This window comes from Octopus sinensis, unplaced genomic scaffold (genome assembly GCF_006345805.1).
Source record: "Octopus sinensis unplaced genomic scaffold, ASM634580v1 Contig10380, whole genome shotgun sequence".
Classification (NCBI taxonomy): Eukaryota; Metazoa; Mollusca; class Cephalopoda; order Octopoda; family Octopodidae; genus Octopus; species Octopus sinensis.
Window position 1 is genome coordinate 92149 of NW_021832123.1, and position 16004 is coordinate 108152.

Sequence of the window (16004 nt, forward strand, 5' to 3'; positions counted from 1 at the left end):
TCCGACTCGGCACTGAACGTCATTTCCACCACCGACGTCCCATTGCACAAAAACTCTTTGGAAAAATGTGCATTCTTGACCTGCGTCTTGGTTATTTGGTAGAAATGGCAGGGATCGCCCTTCTCAGTGCCCACAAAGACGTGGAGACGGGCATCCATCCCCCGATACCCACACAACTGCACGTGACCACCCCACCTACCTCCACCGTCGGAAAGGAGTTGTGACTCTGGTCTCTCAACACTCCCCGCGATTTCTCCGTGTTATATCGAGCACGGTAATTCTTTTCGGGCTGCTGGAGCATTCGAAGACTCACATTGTTCATCGAACTGGGATATCGACAGATCGAGCTCTCGTCCCCTGAATTCCTCCGTCGAATGCCTCGTTTTGTCTTCTTCCCCCCTCTCCGCCCATTCCTGGAGTGTTGGTTGACCTGCCATTGAGGGGAGTCCTCACCTCCTGGAATATGCTTTGGGAGAGGAGATGAGAGGACTCGTTGGTGAGGGTGTTGTCCTCTATGCTCCCGTCCGATATGTTCAGAGTGGATATCACCGGTTCCGAATCCGCGTCTGAGTCCACCTTGGAGTGAGTGGTGGGCAATACTGGCCAGGTGGTGAACCTCCCTCGTTCCTCGTTGGTGACAAGTTTCTTCATAAGACTGGTGAGAGTGATTCGTTCAGTGGGATTGCTCATTGCTGACTCGAGGAGAGTGACAATGGAGGAGGGATGATGGGGAGGATGTTCGTCGTGGCTTTCTAATATATATTTGTACATCTAATGCGGTTAAATAATGTTAATTTATTGGGCATTACAACCGCAATACATTCAACACTCACCGGAGGACAACACGTCGGATATGAACTCAAAATCAGACATTACTCAACCACACCAACCACCACAATACATTTATTAAATAATTAAGGCAAAAATTTAAAAATATTAGAAATATTAGTGAGAATGAATTCAAGAACAAGAGCACTTACTACGTCTCCCAATCTTGTCCAGTTTTTGTCCAGCCACAGGATTCCCAGTCCCGGCAGAGGCCACCTTGGCTGCAATGGCTGCCCTGGCTGCCTTTATGAACAACTGCAATGTGACACCCAAATCACATGTTCGACGTTCCCCTGGTAGGCACTGACAGCCTCAAACTCCATGCTGTTGTTTCTGGCGTACTCAGCCCCCTCCTGGTTGGTGACAGCAATCCCCTCCTGCAAGTCGTTCTTGTTGGACACTGGAGTAGTGAGGGAGACCAACCAAGGATGGTGGACACATTGGACGAGTCGCAGTTCCGATCCTTTTCCCCAATCCATTTATGCACAGAATTGAAGGAATCACGGTTATTCACGGCGTAGACAATGATGACTGCGTTGGCTCCCCGGTAGTAGCTGGGGTGAGTGGGGGACTGTACGAGGAAGTGATTGTCCGGAACCGTTCTTGGCCGGCAGTGTCCCATATCTGCATTTTGACTTTCTGTCCATCAATGTCGAGGATCTTTGTTTTAAAGTCGACGCCGATCGTGCTGATTTGGTTGGCCGACACGGAACCGGTGGAGAAACTGTTGAGGATGGAGGTCTTGCCGACGGCTGGAGGAGTAAGGGCAATCTGCTTACACGATTCGCCTATTAAAAGAATCTTAATGAGGTTGTGGGGTCCTGCCATACAAGAAATTTAAATTTATGCCATGAATTATTCATTTAAAATTTATATCAATTCTCACACAATTTGTGTTAAACATTAATTTGTGGAATATTCTCCATCTACTCTTTCCCACATTTAAGAATGTGATCAATAAATGCTTCGTTTCCCAATCAACATGTCATTATAACCTTGGAATACAAAGAGAAGAAAGTCGACAGACTAATTACTCAATTATTAACACTTTCACGAGAGCCATAATGTTTATAAACCAGCAGGAAAAGATATTTGAGAACTAATTAGACAAGCTCTCCTGTTCTTTGCTAGGTTCCTCAGAGAGTCCATATCTACACATTAGAGGAGGGGCGAGGGTGTGACGTGCATCGATTTTTTCTGCACAACTGTCAAGAAAAATGTCTAGAAAGCAGAAGATACAGGAGAATATGCTTGTCTTAAAGATTCTTACATTCAATGCAAAAGGAATATCTAAGCCTCGGTCAAGAAATATTCTCTGATGACCTTGAAAGATATAAAGTTTTTATTGGATGTATACAAGAGACAAAAATTACGCACTACCTCGATAAAAACCATAAAAAATATCGACTAATATGCCTACCCAGTGACTCAAAACACCATGGTCCCGAATTCGCCATTAACAGAAAACTATTAGTTGACATACAGATCTTGGTTGATGAGAGGATCTGCGTAATACAGGTCAACTGAACAACCAAAGCTCCCCTAAAATACACAAATTATAAATGATATGCGCCACATTGTGAAAGAGTGGCAAAAAACCTGACCAAACTGGATGAATTTTACTCAGCATTATTAAAAATGTACAACAAATATGAGCCGTCCTCATATTCATTTCCGAAACAAAAAAGAACTCAAAAGATACCTTCATGGGAAGACACAGACGTGGGAAAAGAAACTTTTCTGCGACAAAACGTGGCCATTTCTGCACAGCAAACAAACTGTTTTTGTGCAACAACGCATTCTCCCATTGTGCATGTCACATAACCACTTGGATGGGCGAACGAAGAAACCCAGAAGGAAAACTAGTCCGGAATAATGACAAACGCTCTCTTGTAAACATACACTCAACAACTGTCAGTGATCACAATATCATTATCACCTTCAATCTGACAAAACATGGTATAAAACATAAGAAACACAACAACATTACAAACAATATTATTGAGAATACAAGAAGTGGATACGCAACGAAAAAACTGACCTCTCATCCAGATACAGTCAAAAATTACAAAAATACATCTGCTCCCATCTGAAGGACAAAACAGTAGGAATTTCGTTGGATGGCACAAAGCATATAATAAAAGAAGCATTGGAACGAATAAAAGGACCAGAATACCTATTCGAAAGTAAAAGTGGGCAAAAAAGAAAGATCAACAGCTGATGCAGTATGGAGTCACAGATGGAGATGTGCGACACATCAAAGAGATTTGACAGAAACAAACTGATGACAGTTATTGACGAATGGATTATTGACGAAGCGAGTCTAAGAATGACCCAAATCCTTCTATCTAACACAGAGCTCCTTGCGAGAGTTAGAAAACCTACTCAAGGAAATTTGAAACAAACACAGACTCCCCGTCTCCGCCAGAATATACTTGGAGGCCGCTATGAGGGAACTAAAATAATAGAAAAAGTGATTTATGCCGATGATGTTAACCTAATCTCTGAACACAAAGAACTCCTAAAAAATGTCGCGAGATCATTCGGTTCGTTGGAGACTTTTTGGACACGTCCTAGACCCAACACTACTAAAATTATACAATTTAATAATAATATATTTATTTTATTAATAATAAATATTTAATTTGTGTTGATGTCGTCCCTTGCTTGTGTTGGAAATGACAAAACCATGAACATTAACCCTCTAATTCTGACCAATATCCAGTCCTCTCTGTACTTCAAGAACACTCTGGTGGAAATAACATCCTACGGGGATATAATCGACGAGATCTACAACCGAGTGTCCCACTTGGAGCCATGGGAGAAGGGAACCCGCCACCAGGGAGGTCAGACAGGAATGTGTGGCGGGGTAAGTATTTCTGAAGAGTAACTCATATTTGTTCTCTTAATTAAGTAGGTCCGTGGAGTGGGGTCGGGAGGGATCATCTCCAGTTCATTCTGCCTCCTCTACAAACTCCACACCATGAGACTTGGGGGGAGACAACTCCACGGACTCATCACCCACCGGGACTCCCCCTACATTCGGGCTATGGGCTTCATGTACCTCCGATTCACACAACTCAAGACTCTTTGGGGGTGGTTCGAGCCATTCCTCAACGACCACCAGCCTATTGACGTGAAGGCGGGGGGAGGCCACGTTATTTCCATTGGGGAGATGCTCAGACTGTGGTTGACCAAGCTGGATTGGTTTGAGACTATTTTCCCCCGCATTCCTGTGCCAGTCCACAAGGAGATTGATGCCAAGTTGAGAGAACTGGGTCCGTACAAGTCCCCTGTTGAGGAGAAGGGGAGAGAACGGAGTTACTCCCCCAGTCCGTCTCCCCCTCCCAGACGTCGACGACACCACCGGAGAGAGACCTCCTATGAACGAAGATTGAGGAAGGAACACGAACGAATGAGGAGAAGACGTCGATGACCCATTTAAGATTGTTCATTATTTACTTCCGCATTGCTTTGCTGCTTAGTCACTTGTCTGGCTGTGTAGACTGAAATAAAAATCATTTTCACTCAACACATTTACTCACTTTGCAATCTGTTTCGAGATTTACAGTAAATGAATTTATTTGGAAATAATTCTGTAATAGAAGTACTGTATAACTTTGGGTTGGAATTGTGGCCTGACGTATTGGCATTACGAAACATTTTTATTATTGAAATTGTTATCAAGATAACGTCCCCCAAATGCCTCATATTTCAGGTATGAATCCACTATTATGACACATTTTGTAGTAACATAAACAATGCTTAATCCATTCGGCAAAAATTTACGATCAATAGCTGAGATAAAAGAAAGGCGGTTATTTTGTTGGTGTTATAAAATTACTTCTTTCGACGCCCTGAACTCAACGGGATCCCAAATAGGTTTTCTTCTGGAGTCAGTTTGCACTTTGCAAGAAATCATTATATCAATTTGTTTGTGGTTTTAAATTTTTCAAAATTTATCTTCAACATTGAATCGACCTTAGAGAAGTTAAGAAACAATTTTAGAACTCGTTCTAAGAGGGACTGACTACATTTTTGATTTTGAAAACGCTTATAAAACGTCGAAATTGACATAAAAAATATTTTTCTGGACATCTGAAGTAGTGAAACTTACCGGACATCATTTTCGGAAATAGCAAAGCTGGTGGGGGATAGAGTTTCGTGGAGGTACCTGTCTTACAGAATCGCCAATGGCCGGAATCGGCTGAATATGGCTTAACTTAATTTATTTTTTCATTCAAATAGTTAGTGCCACATCATTGAAATACGTCTTTTGACCTCCTGAACTTAGTGGTGCAATCAAAGACTCGTGAAAATTACATATTTTGCTATAGTGAACATATTATACTATTAGCTAAATAACATTTTATTAGAAATGACCATTAATGTTATATGACTAAGTTTTGATTATCGTAAAATGAAAATCCCCGTAGTCTGTTTATAAATTCAATGTCGAATATATTTCCTTGTATAGGGACAGTGGATCCTACACGTTCCATTTTTATGTTGTTAGTAATTTCAAATAACCCACATTCTTCGTTTTCCGTCTGTGTAGATTTGTCAATATTACTAATTCTGGCCACAATTGTCCCAATTGAACTACCCTCATCATCACAAATCGCTGATTTAAATATTCCTGTTTCTGCTAACGAAACTTGATCCTCTATATGGCCCTCAATTGACTCAAATGCAATATTCTGTTCGATTGGCTCTTCCTTGTCGCTATGGTAGTTTGTCATTTCTTCTTTTTCGTCTTCAAAACTAATTTTCCGTTCAAAGTTTTGGTCCAAAGTAGCAATTACGGGCTCTTCGTCAGGAATAGATTTTCTGTGAATTGATCCTTGATTATTTGTAGACATTCTGCGAGACATATTGAAAAGTGATTCGACAGAAATTGGAGATTCGATATAAGATGAAGACAAGTACTTCATCTCGTTCTTATTTATTGACTCATAACACGAAGAATTGTTTGAAATATATATTTCGCTATTCATTGTGAGCCATTCTGGGTAGAATATTTCGAGTTGACTTCTGATTGAGGCCAAAGCGTAGTTTGTAGACTCGTCTGAAAGTTTTTCTATGATTGAGGGTTCTTCCAAAATAGGTGACCACTTCTTAGCTACTCCATTTGAACACAAAATTGCTTCGTTTCCATTTTTATGCATTCCGCGGACGGTGATGTGACTGAAACATGTGATTTGAGGATAATTCAAATTGAAGGACTCATTGTTTAATTTTGAATAATTTAAGTCTGGAGAAATACGACCTGGGCTTGGCATTTTTACGTCTTGGTCAATTCTGGTTTATATATTTATCAAATCAATCAATTTAGGTGCAATACTCCAGAGAAAATAATACTATTCTCGCATGCATTTTTATAAACTATGCGTGGACCTATGAAGAAATGTTATCTGTGACTTGCTATTAAAAAATACTCAAAAAATTAGTATTATAACTACAAATCCGACAAACAACGGTTCTGATCGGTCAGGACCCTCACCGAACCTGGAATTGAGAGTTATTGTCATCTTAGTATCGTCTTCTAAAGTGTTTTTTAGGCCGCTAGCCCCAATATTTTGACAGTCATCATTGTCAATCTACCCATTTCTGTATTCCACTTGGATACTTTCCAAGGTCTGCATATTCGCCTTATCTACTTTGAATGTATTCTGGTGGTGCCTATTAAAATTTCTTACAATACCCTCCCACCACCAAAAGCACTATATCCACTTTATAACTGTAAGCAATGCTAATTCACTGGCAAGTAACTTTCCCATTTCGACTTGCTTTCCATGTTTATTATTGAGAACAGGAATATTTATATGGAATCCACCCATATCTCTCACTGTATTATTCCAAACAAAATGCATAATTCATTAGAAATTAAACTGACTGCTCAACTAAAAAACTCAAAAAGTAATAATCAGTCTGACGAACTATCAGAAGAAGACGAGCTATCGGAGGAAGAATCATCACTATCCGAAGAATCCTTCTTAGCGGCAATAGCAGCAGACTTTAACTGCACTTCCAACAACTCCCTCGTCTCATTAGTCAACCCAGAAAGTCCAATCGCTGTGAAGAAATTAATCGAAAAGCGCATATTTTCCGCCGAGTCAGTCGGAAACAGCCCACTAAAACTCCGACTCAGCGTCCTTAAAAATAACACAAATCCACAACTCGTCGCTCAGTCGTTCGTGGAGTCGCTGAATGCTCATAAACTCGGACAACTCCTGGAAGAGATACTTCAAGAACACTCTGGAAGAAGATGTGCCCGACGGTGTGAGAGACATACAATCCATGGTCTGTGGAAGTCACACAACACAACAACCCCCCACGAAATGGAGTCAGCAAACAAAAGATGGGCAAAAAACTTGGCAACATTCATCAACTTGACAATCTCCAGTCTGTGACAAGTGGAATATTGTTGTCGTAGAAGGTTTTCGAAGGGAGGGACGAATATATCACTGAGGGCACACAGCCGCTACAATTGAGAGAGTGGGCCTACTTCTCCGACCAGTCCATAGAACTTCATATATGTCCGTTGTTGGGCACAGCAATCCACCACCATTTCGCCCACCACCACCTCCTGTCCGTCCTGCAACTCCATTTGCAGTAGTTTGTGGATTGTCTCGTCAGAACTCAGACTCGACTGGAAGACCAAATATATTTTCTTGCGAAATTCCACAGTATTGCACTCCGTCTGGTCGAGAATGACCGACTCGTCCTCCTTGACTGTCTCCTCTTCCTCCTCCTCACTCTCATCACTGTCCAAAATATCTGCCATTCTCACAATTCAACCACCTTTCACAAACTCACGATATTTCGCCTCATTCTCCGCGTATTTGTCATCAAACTTGAAGATATCTACAATCAGCAAAACAGTCAACTCAGTTCTTCATCCATGACTAGTTTGTCCATGAGGGAGAACATGTGGGTCATCTGGTCCTCTTCCTCTATCAAATCCAAATGTTCCTTCACCGAGGGATAGTCCTGGGGGTCAACCACTGACAAAACACCTTAAAGTTATCCTTGATGACTGCCATTATCATTTCTATTATATATGCTGTTTTGTTGCTGATTTCCCCCTCGTGGAGGATATTTCGAAGGGATGACTCGATGGCTGGCATTAATGACCCACCACACCTTTGAGTCCAGCAGGGGACAGCTCTTTCAACATGCCCCCGCAGTGCTTCAGGAACTCCACTGCTGTCTCAATACTATCCGGGGTCACATTTTCCATAAAGAGGGTGAGTATCTCCAATGGCAGTATTTCATACACCTAACGCTCACCCAACCACACAACCATCCTCTGGTTAAACAAATGTGCCAGAAAGCTGAGAGAAGCCAAACAAATGGTCTTGTCGTTCTGTTTATAAGCCCGACGGAACCTCAAAATGAGTCTCCTGGTGACCAAATCGCCAATCATGGGGAACTGCTATGACCAGTCCAACTCACCTTCGAATTGACAATCGCCAGGAGAGAAGCATAGACGTGTGTGAGTGCAGTGAGCCCGCATTGAAAGGTGATGAAGGAATCGGCCACCAGTCCTCTACCACTACACACACAACCCAACCTCCCACGCACAATGTTTTCTCTCATCAGAGTCTTGGCCACTGCCCGGACGTTGTGTTCGGTCACTTTGTTGAGTACTCCATTTATGGTTCGTCTGAGCACTTCGAAGGCCACTCTCTGGTACTCCACACTGCAGTGAGGACGGGAAATACCTGTTTATGTTTTTGTCGGGACTGGTCTTGTATTCCATCAGCTTACGGAATGTCCAGAATTTGAGAGCCACGGGGGCTACTGGCTTTACTCGTTTTTCTCCTTCTTTGTTGACTTCTTTGATGAGAGATGTGTGTGTTCCATATATCGATATTCTGTCCTTTATTTTGGCTCGTGCTTCATCTGCTGTGGCAAATGTGTCATCCGCGGGTTTTTTTGCTTTGTCGTGGTCGAGTGGTTCTTTGTGTTTCCGTTTATGGTGACGGGGCTCTTTGTGGTGTCTGTGATCACGGAGGGTCTGGGGGGGTGAAGTGGTCAGCGGTTCCTCAGAGACATTCAGGTTGTCCTCGTTGTTAACCACCATACACCAGACAAGGAAAAATTAATAATTTATTATTAATTTAATTATAGATAAATATTTAAGTTTTTATTATTGGGTGACAAAAAAGTTTAATAGCAAATTTCTGTATTCTATGCAAAAATTGTTGCATAATAGTCGCCGGCTTCCTGCATATCAGAGCTGCAGGACTTACTAACTAATATTCTCGTTAAATATAAATTTTTTAATATTAATTAAAATATTTATTTGTTCTTCATTTTTAATATTTAAACCATCAAGAATAATAAAATATAAACCTTTCTGACCTAATTCATAAACATAGATGTTTCTAGTTCAATTTAACATATCTATATCTAGTATTTTGTTCTTTTAAACTCGCTAAAACTCGCCCCCAAAAATCAAAATTATAACAGACTTGATGCAGACGAAGCCACCCCGTCAGCCAAATCCTTTACTCCATTAAAAACAGACTCACTTGCAAAAGTTAAAAACATGAATAAAATATTCAAGAATGAAGTCCCTCGACCGCGATTAGGACTACCAATGGACTACATAGTCTATAATAACATGCCTGCAATGATGAAGCCTGAATCTACACAGTCCTCAAAAATACAAAAAACTGAAGATGGATTTTTTGACAAACTGCAGCTTTGGGTTGTAGTTGATTGAATATTCATAGGTTTACAAGCACCGTTTATGGATTAAAATTTCAATAGTTTTATTTGTTACTTCACTTGTAATCATATTTTTAATTTATTTGTCAGTAAAATTATACCGACAGGTATGCTTTTTGTTCTATTTATTAGACTAAGCCGGCTGATACTGATGCCGATTCGATTTACAAACTTGTTAATTAATAAGGTGAGTCCTAACACGTCTAACACACTAATATATCACTCATACTCACTTATTGGTCCTATAAACATCATTTCCTAACTATTAGAATTAGTTTAACAATTTTATACATTCTTAAACTCACATTCTAACAAAATTATAACTTTTATCAGTTCAAATGAAATTTAAAATACAAATCTTTAAGAGATAAGTTGGGACCTTCAGGACATCAAAGACTCTCTTGATCGGATGTTGGAAAGACTCAACAGAGTATTTCCCGCCACGTCTTTCAATCCTATTAGGTCTTGTTTGCAGATTAAAAGAGAGCAACTAAATAAAGAGCGGGAATTCAAAATAAAAACAATTTATTTAAACATCAATGATGTCGATGTTTGTGGTGTTTGTGACTTTTCTTCATTCTATTTGAAATAGTATAAAATACATACTTTTTGAGTTGTTTTTTCTTAGCGTGCTTAACGGCCAGGTTACGTAACTTGACTAAATTGATTAAAATGTGTTACTCATTTGTTCTTGAGGGAGATATGAGAGAAAGTCCTCGGAGTCTGAACTACCGCTATCGGATGGATTGTGGCTTGACTTGATGTTTATATAATTTCTACATTGAAATGAAAAATGTCCGTCTATTAAATAATTGTTTAATTATATTTACTGTGCCCACATTTGCTGCATCCTTCCCCTGTACCGAACGGATTTACTACGTGTAACGTTAAACACAACATACGCCCTGCCATGAACCACACAACGATTAAATATTTTATTTATTATTAATATAATATTATCTAATATTAAACATTTTAAATATTATCGAATTATTTTAGTACCTTTCATCTTAATCTTTTAAAATAACTATTATTTGAAATTAAATCTTCAATAGTAAAGATTTGTTGATGATAAAAAGATTCTAATTTTCGCTTTTTCGTCCTTTGATTTGTATCAGAATCTTTTTTCAGCAAAACATTATTTCCAATTTCTTTCAATGTTTTTGAAGAATTTCTTTCCAGTCTTTCAAGATATTTGTCATTTATGATAGTTTGATTTTCATGTTCTTCAATTAATTCATCATCATTAAAATAAGAAATTTTATATTCTCTTGTTCGGAAAAAGTCATAAATGGTGACATATTTATAGAAGAATGAATTGAAATATTGTAGTGATATACAATTTCTAAAACATCTACCCATTTTTTCTATTTGTCTGTAAGTTCTTTTGCATCCATCTGAAGATGGTTTTATTGCAACGCTCCACTTGTCCCTGTGATTCTGGATGTCTTGATAAGATATTTATAGGAATCATTTATATCTGAATAAAACGAAAGATCGACTAAATCAACTTGATAGCTAAAAATAAAATATTGAATGAACCTTTCTCGAATTCTTTGGCTACTATGTTGACTAGTGGATATTAAGTGCTGACTTGGCTGACATTTGTGGCATGATGATATTACATCCCTAATTGTGATTATTATAGGCACTTTAGTGATGCCATGGATCATGACAAAGCTTGTGCAGCACAGGAAACAATAAGAGTAGTTAGTTTATTCCATTTCCCGCGATCTTGGGCGACGTCCCGTAGTGCATCGATTCTTTACCAGCCCTCTTTAGGTCTCTATCCAGCGTACCCGGGAGAGTATTTCTTGGTCGTCCACGGAAACGATGGCTCCCAGCTTCTAAATAGTCCTCCATAGCAACGTTTGCCGGTTCATCCAAATCCATCCTTAGAATGTGTCCAAACAGCCTCCATCTGCATTCGGTAATTTCGATTGGTTTGCTTGATGTTCTGGCATAAACTGTTATGCTACTCAGCCTTGAATGCCACTTGGAGGTTAGAGTACGTCGAAGGTGATCTCTATGGAAAGAGTCTAGTCCCCAAGTTCCGGCGTTATATAGGAGTATTGGCTTCACTAGTGAATTGTATAGTCGTATCCGTGTTTTTGTGCTGAGTCCTTTGCGTTTTAGCCAATTTTCCTTTAAGCTGCGTAGTGCACTGTTTGCATGTGTTTTTCGCATAATCACGTCTTGTTCGTCTCCCAATAGAGATCCGAGTTTCTTTACTTTTCTCCAATGTTCGTCCAGCTTAGACTTCTGTCTTGCTAGTTCAGTAAATTTTGTTTTCTCCACGTTTACATTGAGGAACCACTCAGCAAGTCTATTTGGCATCACCTCCAATAGGCTTTCCAGAACGTCCCTGTCGGAAGAAATAAAATCCACGTCATCCGCGTATGCCACCACATTGATCTTTCCTTCATAGTATGGTTTTAGTTCTCTCAATGCAGTTTCCAGATATATCACAAATAGTATAGGAGATAACGGATCCCCTTGAGGTGTTCCAGATGTTGTTTCAAATGGTTTAGAGCAGTGGTTCTCAACGGTGGGCGATTCGCCCCCTAGGGGCGATTTTTTCTGCCAGGGGGGCGATGGCTGATTGCTAATATTTGAAAAATTAAAATCTTATGTTAGAAGTCGATAATCTTTGAAAAAATAAAGATATATAATCGAGTCTAATAATATTTATTAATAATATGATATTTTTATTATATTTTATTTAAATTTCTAAGCGTGATTTCTAGTTATCATTATGGGTCGTGTTTAAAAAAAAGTCAGAATGTATAAAGATGAATATATTTCTCTTGGATTTATTAAAGATCCTCAAGATCCTAATAAACCACTTTGTCTTCAATGTGGTACAATTTTTTCGAATGAGGCAATGAAACCGTCTCGTTTGATTGAACATTTAAAACGAAAACATCATAATTCAATTGGAAAAAAGCCAGACTTTTTTCTAGAATTAAAAAAGAATTTTGAAAATAAAAACACCTTACCGGCAATCTTTAATAAAAATATATCTCAAAATGTCTCTGGTATCTTATTCATATAAAGTTGCAGAGATAATCGCAAAAACTGGTTGCATTATTATTTTAATTTATAGGTAATGCCCATTCGATTGCAAAAAATGTCATCCGTCCTTGTTTAAATTTATTTATAAACGATATCTTACAAAAAGATTCTTCAAATATTATGAAGACTATTCCATTAAGCAACGACACTATACGAAGAAGAATTGATGAAATTTCTAATGAAATTGAACAATCTTTAATTTTATTTCTCAGAGAACGCAAGTTTTCAGTCCAACTTGTTTCCAAAATCTTTAGTCACGGATACTACAGGATTGTCAATATTCAAAATGTTTGAATCTTATTTATTCTTAAATGATATTCCATTTGAACATATTTTATCGTGCGCAACTGATGGCGCAATGGCTATGGTTGGAAAATATCGTGGTTTTTTAGCTTTTCTAAAACAAAAATCTCCAATGTCCACTTCAATTCATTGTATTTTACATCGGCATCATTTAATTGCAAAAAAATTATCTGAAGAATTGAATGCATCAATGCAAATTGTTATCAAAGTTATCAATAAAATTAAAAGAAACAGCAAGTACGATCGTATTTTTCGTGAATACTGCACTAATCAAAATGAAGATTATGTTAGGTTACTTTTACATACCGAAGTAAGATGGTTATCCAAGGGAAATTGTCTTGAAAGATTGGGATATTATTTGATGCAATTGTTGATTTTTTAAGATTACAAGAAGAATTTAATTTTTTAATTCCTGCAAAATTCATAGAAAAAATATTTTTTATTTAAATTGGATTTTTAAAAAATTAAATGAAGTTTCATTGGCTTTACAAGGAGATTATGTTAATTTAATTGATTGCAAACGAATTATAAATACATTCATTGAAAAAATTCAATTTTACAAATTTAATTTAAGTAATAGAAAATTTGGAAAATTCGATTTTTATGACCACACTTTTGATGACAACGATCTGAAAATTTATGAATTTCATTTAGAATCTTTGGAACAAGATTTGAAAAAAAGATTTGAAGATTTAATTAATTTAAACTTTTCTGATTGGATGATTAATCCTTGGTTGCCCATTCATTATGATTCTGATGATGAATGTCAAGAAGAATAATAGAACTAAAAAACGACGAAGAACTGAAAATAAAATTTAAAAATGAAAACCTGACACAATTCTGGGGAGAAAAATCTATAAAAATTAAATTTCCGAAATTATGGGAAAAAATGATGCCAATAATATTATGTTTTCCTACGTCATACTGCGTAGAGAGAGGATTCAGCACTCTGAATAGTATGATCGGAAAAAAAGAAACAAACTAAATATAGAAGAAAGAGGCGACATTAGAATTACACTTACGAAAAGAAGTACAAATTTTGAAAAACTTGTCAATCTTCATCAACCACAAGGATCTCATTAAAACTCTTATTTTTTAAATAAAAATTTTTACTAATGAAATAAGGGGGCGATATAAAAATTGGAGGGGCGAAAAAAATTCCAAGGGGGCGATACAAAAATAAAGGTTGAGAACCACTGGTTTAGAGCACTTGTCTCGTACTCTGACCGATAGATAGGTTTCTGATTATGGAAAAATTATTTATTTAATACTCTTCCATTTTATTAAATCCATATTGATAAATTGAATGAATTCTCTCACAATGCGGTTTCATTGATTCAAAATCATTTGAGGCAATTAAAAATATTTTGTTTCCATCAGATTCTTTATAACATAGCACACCTATCATTAGATTTAATAGTACCTCCAGAATTTACGAAATTTCTACATTTTTTGAGAAAACAAAATCTTTTTAATCTTGAAAAATCTTCTGGTATTGTATTATTTATTAAAAAATCAAGAATATTCTTATACATCTGATCATCCTTTAAAATGTTGGCAAATCTCATTCCGATAATATTATCTCAAAGTTCGAAATCATCTTTAATATTGAGTTGATAATTGTCAAAAGATTAATTGAAGGTTTTTTTTAATTCAAAGCATGTAAGTCAAGGGAATGAGTTATTCACGAATTAAAGGAATGAGCTTAATTGAAGGTTAAAATCAAGGTCACAGCGTTTCACTGATGGCTCGTTATTTTATGACTGTTTAAAAACTTTGAGGTCATTTTATATAAAATCCTTAATAAAAAGTATAATATAATATTAACTTAACTTTGTGTGTGGTGCACAAATTCGTAATTTAAAAACATGAAAATTAACCACCAACATCTCGCCCAAATTGCCAACGGACAAATCCCAACTACACTCTCTGGCGTGGCTACAGTGGTGTTCCCAGATGGAAGGACTTTGGATCTATTTATCAAACTAAAAGCAAATTTATTATTCTACTACAACTGGCCGATCGAGGGTGAAGGTGTCCCTGTAAAAATACTATTGCCTAATATTGAAGGATGGAGTTCTCTTTCTGGTGGGTCATAGAGTGATTGTCCACTATTCCCAACACAAGGAATTCATACGAATAATTTTCCCAGGTTATTGACTCAATTTAGTCCAGACGAGTCCAGTTTTCTCATTTCTCCCGAGTGTCCTGCACTCCTCCCCTCCTGGTTCAATGCCCTGAGTGAATATCGCTACACCAATTTGGTCAATTCGGCCAATCTGCTGAAGGACGACAAGCCTGATCGAGATGATTCGCCCTTCTCCTTTAAATTACTGCATAAACACTACGGCGATATCATTCACAAACATTACAGTGCTATTCACTGACCCTAATTAGATGTACTTATGTGAAGTATTTCATTGATAGCCCACTTTAATAAGATCGATTTATTGCACGTTTTTTATTATCAGCTATAGACTAACTTGAGGGAATTCCCGGTGGGGGATTTGGACGACTGTCTGAATAAGGGTGCACTATAGAGTGCATAGTTTATAGGACTGAATTACATGTTTAGAATTACTGAGTTTAATTTTGCTAAACGTTGTTTATTTTGATTACAAGTTAATCAGTTTTTTTTAATTAGTTAATCAATTAAAATAAGCTAAAAATAAGATTGCAATTAATATAAGCTAAATTGCACGTTATTCAATTAATATAAGCTAAAAATAAGATTGCTAAATTTTTGTCAGATAATTAAGCATTGGTCAAATTTCTAAATTAAGTAACGACTTGAGAAAAAACGGACGATCGATAGTTTACCGCAAAAATAATATTTATAAACGATTTATCGCAAAAAACGCGTGAATGGCATTGTCTCTGTTCTTTCTGACATTCATTGGTAATTGGTGGGTACATTCGTAGGACTGACGCAGTGCAGACTGACTGTCTTCCCCGCAAGTTTAGTCACAAATATGGAGGAAGTGACCACAGTTTGTAAGACCGATGAGCCAGGGGAGGTGAAGTGGTATAGGGCACATAAACAAATTCTTCCTGGGTTG

At 37.6% G+C, this 16004-nt stretch overlaps 2 protein-coding genes across 2 annotated transcripts; one reads left to right on the plus strand and one right to left on the minus strand.

The window, feature by feature from the left end:
- Nucleotides 1–3481: 3481 nt before the first annotated feature.
- LOC115228366 (pre-mRNA-splicing factor 38B-like) lies at nt 3482–4264 on the plus strand. Its single transcript, XM_029798965.1, has 2 exons — nt 3482–3697; nt 3746–4264. Exons 1-2 carry the CDS (start codon nt 3482–3484, stop codon nt 4262–4264), a joined length of 735 nt encoding a protein of 244 aa, XP_029654825.1.
- Nucleotides 4265–11277: 7013 nt separating this feature from the next.
- Nucleotides 11278–15492, minus strand: LOC115228367. The gene is made up of 3 exons (XM_029798966.1): nt 15429–15492; nt 13252–13357; nt 11278–12172 (listed from the first exon to the last, which is right to left on the minus strand). The coding sequence occupies exons 1-3, from the start codon at nt 15490–15492 to the stop codon at nt 11278–11280; spliced, it is 1065 nt and encodes a 354-aa protein (XP_029654826.1).
- Nucleotides 15493–16004: the final 512 nt, after the last annotated feature.

Bases quoted from the DNA above. Each gene is read 5' to 3' on its own strand.
- LOC115228366 (XM_029798965.1), top strand. From the start codon at position 3,482: ATGTCGTCCCTTGCTTGTGTTGGAAATGACAAAACCATGAACATTAAC. The intron at 3,698-3,745 runs GTAAGTATTTCT...TTAATTAAGTAG, and splicing joins AGACAGGAATGTGTGGCGGG to GTCCGTGGAGTGGGGTCGGG.
- LOC115228367 (XM_029798966.1), bottom strand. From the start codon at position 15,492: ATGCACTCTATAGTGCACCCTTATTCAGACAGTCGTCCAAATCCCCCA. The intron at 13,358-15,428 runs GTTAGTCTATAG...TGAATTTTGCAG, and splicing joins CCCACCGGGAATTCCCTCAA to GAATTAAAAAATTAAATTCT. The intron at 12,173-13,251 runs GTATGTAAAAGT...TTCAAATATTAG, and splicing joins TGGATAACCATCTTACTTCG to CAATCAGCCATCGCCCCCCT.